The sequence below is a fragment of the Salvelinus alpinus genome, chromosome 4, assembly GCF_045679555.1.
Source record: "Salvelinus alpinus chromosome 4, SLU_Salpinus.1, whole genome shotgun sequence".
NCBI classification, from domain to species: domain Eukaryota; kingdom Metazoa; phylum Chordata; class Actinopteri; order Salmoniformes; family Salmonidae; genus Salvelinus; species Salvelinus alpinus.
This window is the reverse complement of record NC_092089.1, coordinates 16,899,670-16,910,715: the sequence shown is the minus strand read 5'-3', so window position 1 is coordinate 16,910,715 and position 11,046 is coordinate 16,899,670. Positions and strand designations below refer to the sequence as shown.

Below are 11,046 nucleotides of genomic sequence, written 5' to 3'. Positions count from 1 at the left end.
GTTTCCCATAATCGGAATAAAATACGTTTCCCATAATGCGGCAGCAGAAATGTAGTTTTTCTATAGCCCTAGTGTTTGTCTGGGAAATGTAGTCACTAAAAATAGCATGTAGAACGTTCTGTAATAGCATTACATATGGAATGAAAAATACATTTCCCATGTTGTCATACATGTACTATGCTCAAATGTCCTATACAGTCGTCCTTAGGATGTCTATCGATACCTGCCGCAAATAGGCCTACAGTAGGCTATTGGTCTACTGGTACCTTCGCACTCACTGTATGAGCTATACAAAAACGTAACGCAAATGCCGTCATAGCTACGTATAGTCAAGCTATTCCATTGGAAAATATTTTTAGCCTCGAGAGAAGGGCGCACATCACGGGGAAGAGAGGCAGCCCATCCGACCGCAGACTGGAAAGGAGCCTAGGCGATGTTGTGGATACGAAGATGAGGTGGAATGTTTCTTTTTGACTCGCCGATTTTGCCACGAATGCGTTTTGTTGGCGAATTGTTTTCATGATCTATGAAATTGTAATCGAAGGACATATGGTTCGGAGCTGCGTTTTACACCCGAAAGAGATCAGATTTTTTTGACAGGACAGGCCGGCAGAGCATCCGCTGATCGACAGGTCGGTGTTGTGATAAGTTGCACTTTGACAGCCCGATCTGAGTCTGGGTCTACTTTGTTATTTATTGCCTATGAATAGGCTTAGCCATTCCACAGTAGCCTACTGCTGCCAAAATAATTCATTGCATTCATACGTGAAACAGTCGAGGATGTTGTATCGTAAGTAGCCTAGCCTGCTGTATTTTGCTTTACGCTTCAGTAAGCGTTAAAATTGTATTTATTTTCTAGGTTGTCGACGCCTCCACTTCCCTTTTATCTCCACCATGCTGCCCAGTTTGCAGCGAGTCCTGCGGCCCGCCCTCATGCTGAGGTCGGGGAACATGTTGGGAAGAGTCCGCGGGTCAAACCTAGCTCCGCTACGCCAGCCTGTACCGATGCTGCCCAGCCAGCAGCGCTGCGACTTGGGCACACATCCTCACAAGGACCCGATGGAGCCCTTGAACTCGCCGCAAGGAGCCAAGGATTTTATTTATAGTCTTCACCCCACCGAACGCACAACCCTGCTTAGAGAACTGCACCGGTTTGAGTCGATAGCAATAGCTCAAGGTAAGAATAAGAACAGTAGCCTACTGGAAAATGTGTGTCACTTCCCCGAGTTGCACGGAGAGTTCATTATAGTGTCACTCTGGTCCTTTACCGTTAGTCCCACCCTAGGCTAAGCTGCTTGGTCCAGAAACCAAATAATGACAAAATACGTATTGTTTCAAATGTGTAGGTGTAAAAAATAAATGTTTCTAGATCTATTACATTGTACTATAGGTCCATTACAGAACACTTACTCTCATAAGAGTAAAACAGTACGTCATTTCTCTATTGATATCAATACATTCTGCCCTCAAACTGTGAGATTTCTGGATCTGTAAAAGTAGGTGAGGATAGAATGCTTATGCCCGTGTTGTAAGCAGTATAGTAATGTGTGTGTGTGTGTGTGTGTGTGTGTGTGTGTGTGTGTGTGTGTGTGTGTGTGTGTGTGTGTGTGTGTGTGTGTGTGTGTGTGTGTGTGTGTGTGTGTGTGTGTGTGTGTGTGTGAGAGAGAGATGGAGAGAGGGGAGAGAAGAAGAGAGACAGGGAGAGAGGGGAGAGAAAGAGAAAAACACAGGGAGAGAGGAATAGAGAGAGAGCAAGGGGATTGAATGAGAGAGACACAGGGGGGAGAGAGAGCAAGAAAGAGAGAGGGGAGAGAAAGAGAGAGACAGGGAGCGAGGGAGAGAGAGAGAGAGGAGAGAGAGAGACAGGGAGCGAGGGAGAGAGGGGGGAAGAGAGATACAGAGAGCAAGGGAAAGAGAGAGACAGGGAGCGAGGGAGAGATACAGAGAGAGAGAGAGAGAGAGAGAGAGAGGGCGGGGGGGATAGAGAGAGCCAAAGTGCTAGAGAGCATCATGGTTGCAGATGATGTCTGTAATGATCCAGTGGTGTTGAGGCTGTTGAAGCACACTTCTCCTGCTCTCTCTGTTGTCAATAGGGAGCAGATGTCTCCTGGGTCACGTAGGGCTGAGTGGGATGCTTCAGACTGTTACCCATAGGGAGCAGATGTCTCCTGGGTCACGTAGGGCTGAGTGGGATGCTTCAGACTGTTACCTATAGGGAGCAGATGTCTCCTGGGTCACATAGGGCTGAGTGGGATGCTTCAGACTGTTACCCATAGGGAGCAGATGTCTCCTGGGTCACATAGGGCTGAGGAGGGGGATGCTTCAGACTGTTACCCATAGGGAGCAGATGTCTCCTGGGTCACATAGGGCTGAGTGGGATGCTTCAGACTGTTACCCATAGGGAGCAGATGTCTCCTGGGTCACGTAGGGCTGAGTGGGATGCTTCAGACTGTTACCCATAGGGAGCAGATGTCTCCTGGGTCACGTAGGGCTGAGTGGGATGCTTCAGACTGTTACCCATAGGGAGCAGATGTCTCCTGGGTCACGTAGGGCTGAGTGGGATGCTTCAGACTGTTACCCATTAGGGAGCAGATGTCTCCTGGGTCACATAGGGCTGAGTGGGATGCTTCAGACTGTTATCCATAGGGAGCAGATGTCTCCTGGGTCACATAGGGCTGAGGAGGGGGATGCTTCAGACTGTTACCCATAGGGAGCAGATGTCTCCTGGGTCACATAGGGCTGAGAAGGGGGATGCTTCAGACTGTTACCCATAGTGAGCAGATGTCTCCTGGGTCACATAGGGCTGAGTGGGATGCTTCAGACTGTTACCCATAGGGAGCAGATGTCTCCTGGGTCACATAGGGCTGAGTGGGATGCTTCAGACTGTTACCCATAGGGAGCAGATGTCTCCTGGGTCACATAGGGCTGAGTGGGATGCTTCAGACTGTTACCCATAGGGAGCAGATGTCTCCTGGGTCACATAGGGCTGAGTGGGATGCTTCAGACTGTTATCCATAGGGAGCAGATGTCTCCTGGGTCACATAGGGCTGAGTGGGATGCTTCAGACTGTTACCCATAGGGAGCAGATGTCTCCTGGGTCACATAGGGCTGAGGAGGGGGATGCTTCAGACTGTTACCCATAGGGAGCAGATGTCTCCTGGGTCACATAGGGCTGAGTGGGATGCTTCAGACTGTTACCCATAGGGAGCAGATGTCTCCTGGGTCACGTAGGGCTGAGAGGGATGCTTCAGAATGTTACCCATAGGGAGCAGATGTCTCCTGGGTCACATAGGGCTGAGGAGGGGGATGCTTCAGACTGTTACCCATAGGGAGCAGATGTCTCCTGGGTCACATAGGGCTGAGGAGGGGGATGCTTCAGACTGTTATCCATAGGGAGCAGATGTCTCCTGGGTCACATAGGGCTGAGTGGGATGCTTCAGACTGTTATCCATAGGGAGCAGATGTCTCCTGGGTTACATAGGGCTGAGCGGGATGCTTCAGACTGTTACCCATAGGGAGCAGATGTCTCCTGGGTCACATAGGGCTGAGGAGGGGGATGCTTCAGACTGTTATCCATAGGGAGCAGATGTCTCCTGGGTCACATAGGGCTGAGTGGGATGCTTCAGACTGTTATCCATAGGGAGCAGATGTCTCCTGGGTCACATAGGGCTGAGTGGGATGCTTCAGACTGTTATCCATAGGGAGCAGATGTCTCCTGGGTCACATAGGGCTGAGTGGGATGCTTCAGACTGTTACCAATAGGGAGCAGATGTCTCCTGGCCTTAATAATACATAATGTGCGCTGGACAGCTGTTTCTGGTATAACCTACTGAGAGACATTTGTCCACCTGGGTTTGGTGTTACGGTAAACACACAGTCCCATTTTAGGGTCCTAGCCCAGGGTCCAATCCCATGGTCCCAGCCCAGGGTCCCAGCCCAGGGTCCTATCCCTGGGTCCTATCCCAGGGTCCCAGCCCAGGGTCCTATCCCAGAGTCCTATCCCAGGGTCCTATCCCAGGGTCCCAGCCCAGGGTCCTATCCCAGGATCCTATCCCAGGGTCCTATCCCAGGGTCCCAGCCCAGGGGTCCTATCCCAGGGGTCCTATCCCAGGGGTCCTATCCCAGGGTCCTATCCCAGGGTCCCAGCCCAGGGTCCCAGCACAGGGGTCCTATCCCTGGGGTGCTATCCCAGGGTCCCAGCCCAGGGGTCCTATCCCAGGGTCCTATCCCAGGGTCCTATCCCATGGTCCTATCTCAGGGTCCCAGTCCAGGGTCCTAGCCCAGGGTTCCAGCCCAGGGGTCCTATCCCAGGGTCCCAGCCCAGGGTACCATCCCAGGGTCCCATCCCAGGGTCCCAGCCCAGGGTCCCAGCCCAGGGTCCTATCCCAGGGTTCCAGCCCAGGGTCCCAGCCCAGGGTCCTATCCCAGGGTCCTATTCCAGGGTCCCAGCCCAGGGTCCTATCCCAGGGTCCTATCCCAGGGTCCTATCCCAGGGTCCCATCCCAGGGTCCCAGCCCAGGGTCCTATCCCAGGGTCCCATCCCAGGGTCCCAGCCCAGGGTCTTTGCATCCTTTTGATCTGAGGTCCTCCTCACTGTTCACTGTATAAGTAGTTGCTGTCTATATCTGTGCTCTCTGAAACAGTAGAACAGTAGTGAATGTGATCAGTATTATTTCTGGTACTGCTGACTCTCCTGATCGTAGAGGGGAAAGAACAACAGCGATTGTCTCCTCTACATGACAGTACAGGAACAGGAAGGAAGGTGTGTAGTACTCACCCACTAACAGAGATTATACTGCACCCTCTATTCTCACCATTAGGTTTATAGAGGCGGACTGAATGGGTTTCTAGACGTTCCTCTGTTTTATTGCGCGTCTGTTGAGGTTATCATGTGGAGGGGACACATTCCCTTATGGGTCATTTAGACAACAGCTACTAAAGGACAATAGAATTGATGATGCCTCTTATGTGTGGTGTCAAGAGACTGTCAGTGTTAAACATTACATCTGTTCATAATATTACCTCGGCTAGTATGGGTCGTTCTCGTGATGTCATTACATCTGTTCATAATATTACCTCGGCTAGTATGGGTCGTTCTCGTGATGTCATTACATCTGTTCATAATATTACCTCGGCTAGTATGGGTCGTTCTCACGATGTCATTACATCTGTTCATAATATTACCTCGGCTAGTATGGGTCGTTCTCATGATGTCATTACATCTGTTCATAATATTACCTCGGCTAGTATGGGTCGTTCTCACGATGTCATTACATCTGTTCATAATATTACCTCAGCTAGTATGGGTCGTTCTTGTGATGTCATTACATCTGTTCATAATATTACCTCGGCTAGTATGGGTCGTTCTCGTGATGTCATTACATCTGTTCATAATATTACCTCGGCTAGTATGGGTCGTTCTCATGATGTCATTACATCTGTGCATAATATTACCTCTGCTAGTATGGGTCGTTCTCATGATGTCATTACATCTGTTCATAATATTACCTCAGCTAGGATGGGTCGTTCTCGTGATGTCATTACATCTGTTCATAATATTACCTCAGCTAGGATGGGTCGTTCTCGTGATGTCATTACATCTGTTCATAATATTACCTCAGCTAGGATGGGTCGTTCTCATGATGTCATTACATCTGTGCATAATATTACCTCTGCTAGTATGGGTCGTTCTCGTGATGTCATTACATCTGTTCATAATATTACCTCAGCTAGGATGGGTCGTTCTCATGATGTCATTACATCTGTTCATAATATTACCTCGGCTAGTATGGGTCGTTCTCACGATGTCATTACATCTGTTCATAATATTACCTCGGCTAGTATGGGTCGTTCTCACGATGTCATTACATCTGTTCATAATATTACCTCAGCTAGTATGGGTCGTTCTCGTGATGTCATTACATCTGTTCATAATATTACCTCGGCTAGTATGGGTCGTTCTCGTGATGTCATTACATCTGTTCATAATATTACCTCGGCTAGTATGGGTCGTTCTCATGATGTCATTACATCTGTGCATAATATTACCTCTGCTAGTATGGGTCGTTCTCATGATGTCATTACATCTGTTCATAATATTACCTCAGCTAGGATGGGTCGTTCTCGTGATGTCATTACATCTGTTCATAATATTACCTCAGCTAGGATGGGTCGTTCTCGTGATGTCATTACATCTGTTCATAATATTACCTCAGCTAGGATGGGTCGTTCTCATGATGTCATTACATCTGTGCATAATATTACCTCTGCTAGTATGGGTCGTTCTCGTGATGTCATTACATCTGTTCATAATATTACCTCAGCTAGGATGGGTCGTTCTCATGATGTCATTACATCTGTTCATAATATTACCTCTGCTAGTATGGGTCGTTCTCATGATGTCATTACATCTGTTCATAATATTACCTCGGCTAGTATGGGTCGTTCTCATGATGTCATTACATCTGTTCATAATATTACCTCTGCTAGTATGGGTCGTTCTCATGATGTCATTACATCTGTTCATAGTATTACCTCGGCTAGTATGGGTCGTTCTCATGATGTCATTTGAGGCATATTTCTTGGACTATTGGCTCTTTTGGATGGCAATTTCTGAGAACTCAGTGTGGAAAATTGACCCGTTTTCATTTCCCGCTGTAAAACAGTATATCGGCAAGTTTAGTCGGGAATCGGTATCGGACCCCCAAAAAACTATCGGTCGGACTCTACGAAGGATCGTTATTGAATCTCTATAACATTGAGAATTGGCTTCCCGAGTGGCGCAGCGGTCTAAGGCACTGCATCACAGCGCTTGAGGCATCACTACAGACCCTGGTTCGATCCCAGGCTGTGTCACAGCCGGCCGTGACCGGGAGACCCATGAGGCGGCGTACAATTGGCCCAGCGTCGTCCGAGTTAGGTCGGTGTTTGGCCCATCGCGCTTTAGTGACTCCTTGTGGCGGGCCGGGCACCTGCAAGCTGACCTCCGGTCACCAACTGGACGGTGTTTCCTCTGACACGTTGGTATGGCTGGCTTCCGGGTGAAGACGAGCAGTGTGTCAAGAAGCAGGGTCGTGTTTTAGAGGACGCATGGCTCTCGACCTTCGCCTCTCCCGAGTCCGTAGGGAAGTTGCAACGATGGGACAAGACTGTAACTACCAATTGGACATCATAAAAAATATGGGTAAAAGTATATAAAAAAAAAAAAGATTGAGAATTAATTGACAATGTCTGAATCAAGACCCAATGAAGAGATGTAAAACATTAGGCCTAACTGCTCTAAAAGTAGCTTCCCTAAGTAGCATAATCATGTGGTGACCTGTCAACTGACACATCATAAAGCATTTCAATCTGCCTGGGGATGCTCAATGATGCTGTCACAATGTAGTTATTGGGCTGATGCCATATCGAACCCAGATCTACTGCGGTGTGGAAGTACCTCTCAGATCATTCTCAGGAACAGCACTTCATTCCACAGGAGCAACAGGGGTAATGTTAAACACTGTCTATTGACAAGATTCAAGGCTCTGGGTTTTTTGGCCTTGAATGAGAGGTGAACAAGAGGTTACATGGGGAACAAGAGGTGGTAGTTATTTGTGCTATGTCCTACTGGATTAACCTACAGCAACTGGCAGATATAATCTATGTCCCAAATGGTACACTATTCCCTATATAGTGCACTACTTTTGACCAGGACCCATAGGGTGCCATTTGGGATGCAGGTAAAGGCCTATGACCAGATGAACACAAATGAAGACTAGAGGGGATAAAGAAGAAAAAAGCTCTTCAATCTTTCACCCTCCATTTGGTTTAATTACCGTCTGTTGCCATGGTGCTGGGGGAGTTCCTGCTCTGAAAATAGAGTTCAAGGATGCGTCCCAAATGGCACCTTATTCCCTATATAGTGCACTACTTTAGACCTGGGCCCTATGGGACCCTATTCCCTATATAGTGCACTACTTTAGACCTGGGCCCTATGGCACCCTATTCCCTATATATAGTGCACTACTTTAGACCTGGGCCCTATGGGCATTATATAGGGAGTCAAGGGCAGGGCAGCCATTAGGGGGGGGGGGGGTACCAATGATCCCCCAAGAGGAGTCAGTTTCCTGCAGTCTTGATCCCCAAGAGGAGTCAGTTTCCTGCAGTCTTGATCCCCAAGAGGAGTCAGTTTCCTGCAGTCTTGATCCCCAAGAGGAGTCAGTTTCATGCAGTCTTGATCCCCAAGATGAGTCAGTTTCCTACAGTCTTGATCCCCAAGAGGAGTCAGTTTCATGCAGTCTTGATCCTCAAGAGGAGTCAGTTTCATGCAGTCTTGATCCCCAAGAGGAGTCAGTTTCCTGCAGTCTTGATCCCCAAGAGGAGTCAGTTTCCTGCAGTCATGATCCCCAAGGGGAGTCAGTTTCCTACAGTCTTGATCCTCAAGGGGAGTCAGTTTCCTACAGTCTTGATCCCCAAGGGGAGTCAGTTTCCTACAGTCTTGATCCCCAAGGGGAGTCAGTTTCCTGCAGTCTTGATCCCCAAGGGGAGTCAGTTTCCTGCAGTCTTGATCCCCAAGAGGAGTCAGTTTCCTGCAGTCTTGATCCCCAAGAGGAGTCAGTTTCCTGCAGTCTTGACCCCCAAGGGGAGTCAGTTTCCTGCAGTCTTGATCCTCAAAGGGGAGTCAGTTTCCTACAGTCTTGATCCCCAAGAGGAGTCAGTTTCCTGCAGTCTTGATTCCCAAGAGGAGTCAGTTTCCTGCAGTCTTGATCCCCAAAGGGGAGTCAGTTTCCTTTAGTCTTGATCCCCAAGAGGAGTCAGTTTCCTGCAGTCTTGATCCCCAAGAGGAGTCAGTTTCCTGCAGTCTTGATCCCCAAAGGGGAGTCAGTTTCCTACAGTCTTGATCCCCAAAGGGGAGTCAGTTTCCTGCAGTCTTGATCCCCAAAGGGGAGTCAGTTTCCTGCAGTCTTGATCCCCAAAGGGGAGTCAGTTTCCTGCAGTCTTGATCCCCAAAGGGGAGTCAGTTTCCTGCAGTCTTGATCCTCAAGGGGAGTCAGTTTCCTACAGTCTTGATCCCCAAGGGGAGTCAGTTTCCTGCAGTCTTGATCCCCAAGGGGAGTCAGTTTCCTGCAGTCTTGATCCCCAAGAGGAGTCAGTTTCCTGCAGTCTTGATCCCCAAGAGGAGTCAGTTTCCTGCAGTCTTGACCCCCAAGGGGAGTCAGTTTCCTGCAGTCTTGATCCTCAAAGGGGAGTCAGTTTCCTACAGTCTTGATCCCCAAGAGGAGTCAGTTTCCTGCAGTCTTGATTCCCAAGAGGAGTCAGTTTCCTGCAGTCTTGATCCCCAAAGGGGAGTCAGTTTCCTTTAGTCTTGATCCCCAAGAGGAGTCAGTTTCCTGCAGTCTTGATCCCCAAGAGGAGTCAGTTTCCTGCAGTCTTGACCCCCAAGGGGAGTCAGTTTCCTGCAGTCTTGATCCCCAAAGGGGAGTCAGTTTCCTACAGTCTTGATCCCCAAAGGGGAGTCAGTTTCCTGCAGTCTTGATCCCCAAAGGGGAGTCAGTTTCCTGCAGTCTTGACCCCCAAGGGGAGTCAGTTTCCTGCAGTCTTGATCCTCAAAGGGGAGTCAGTTTCCTACAGTCTTGATCCCCAAGAGAAGTCAGTTTCCTGCAGTCTTGATTCCCAAGAGGAGTCAGTTTCCTGCAGTCTTGATCCCCAAAGGGGAGTCAGTTTCCTTTAGTCTTGATCCCCAAGAGGAGTCAGTTTCCTGCAGTCTTGATCCCCAAGAGGAGTCAGTTTCCTACAGTCTTGATCCTCAAGGGGAGTCAGTTTCCTACAGTCTTGATCCTCAAGGGGAGTCAGTTTCCTACAGTCTTGATCCCCAAGGGGAGTCAGTTTCCTGCAGTCTTAAACCCCAAAGGGGAGTCAGTTTCCTGCAGTCTTGATCCCCAAAGAGGAGTCAGTTTCCTGCAGTCTTGATCCTCAAGGGGAGTCAGTTTCCTGCAGTCTTGATCCTCAAGGGGAGTCAGTTTCCTGCAGTCTTGATCTCCAAGGGGAGTCAGTTGACTGCGACAGTGTCACCTTCATGGTGTAGGCTATAGTCCTCTGGGTCTCTAGGGCTTGTGTTACATGTACAGGCAGGGAGGGAGACAGGCAGGCAGACAGGCAGACAGGCAGGCAGACAGTTAGACAGAGAGGCATGCAGACTGGCAGGGTGGAAGGCAGGCAGGCAAACAGACAGACAGAGAGGTAGGCAGACAGGGAGACAGGCAGGCAGAGAGGAAGACGGGATAAGTAGGGAAGCAGGCAGACAGGCAGTTAGACAGAGAGACAGGCAATTAGACAGCCAGACAGGCCGATAGGGCGGGAGGGAGGGAGAGATGCAGGGAGGGAAGGAGAAAGGGAGAGATGCAGGGAGGGTAGGAGAAAGGGAGAGATGCAGGAGGGTAGGAGAAAGGGAGAGATGCAGGAGGGTAGGAGAAAGGGAGAGATGCAGGAGGGAGGGGGAAAGGGTGAGATGCAGGGAGGGTAGGAGAAAGAGAGAGATGCAGGAGGGAAGGAGAAAGGGAGAGATGCAGGGAGGGTAGGAGGAAGGGAGAGATGCAGGAGGGTAGGAGAAAGGGAGAGATGCAGGGAGGGTAGGAGAAAGGGAGAGATGCAGGGAGGGTAGGAGAAAGGGAGAGATGCAGGAGGGGGGGGGAAGGGTGAGATGCAGGGAGGGTAGGAGAAAGGGAGAGATGCAGGAGGGTAGGAGAAAGGGAGAGATGCAGGAGGGTAGGAGAAAGGGAGAGATGCAGGGAGGGTAGGAGAAAGGGAGAGATGCAGGAGGGTAGGAGAAAGGGAGAGATGCAGGAGGGTAGGAGAAAGGGAGAGATGCAGGGAGGGTAGGAGAAAGGGAGAGATGCAGGAGGGTAGGAGAAAGGGAGAGATGCAGGGAGGGTTGGAGAAAGGGAGAGATGCAGGAGGGTAGGAAAAAGGGAGAGATGCAGGAGGAAAGGGAGAGATGCAGGGAGGGTAGGAGGGAGGCAACATAGCACGTGGTGGAGGCACTCACAGGAGGACACTGTCCTCTAA

The 11,046-nt window shown here is 49.7% G+C and overlaps 1 protein-coding gene across 1 annotated transcript in view; it reads left to right on the top strand.

Moving 5' to 3' along the window:
• The first annotated feature begins 363 nt into the window (after positions 1-363).
• The window catches only part of LOC139572899 (transmembrane protein 65-like), an 87,320-nt gene continuing 76,637 nt past the window's right edge, over positions 364-11,046 (top strand). Inside the window, exons 1-2 of the mRNA XM_071395745.1 lie at positions 364-632; positions 860-1,177. Coding sequence (XP_071251846.1) covers positions 895-1,177 — 283 coding nt within the window. The 5' untranslated portion in view covers positions 364-632; positions 860-894. The remainder of the gene's footprint in view (positions 633-859; positions 1,178-11,046) is intronic.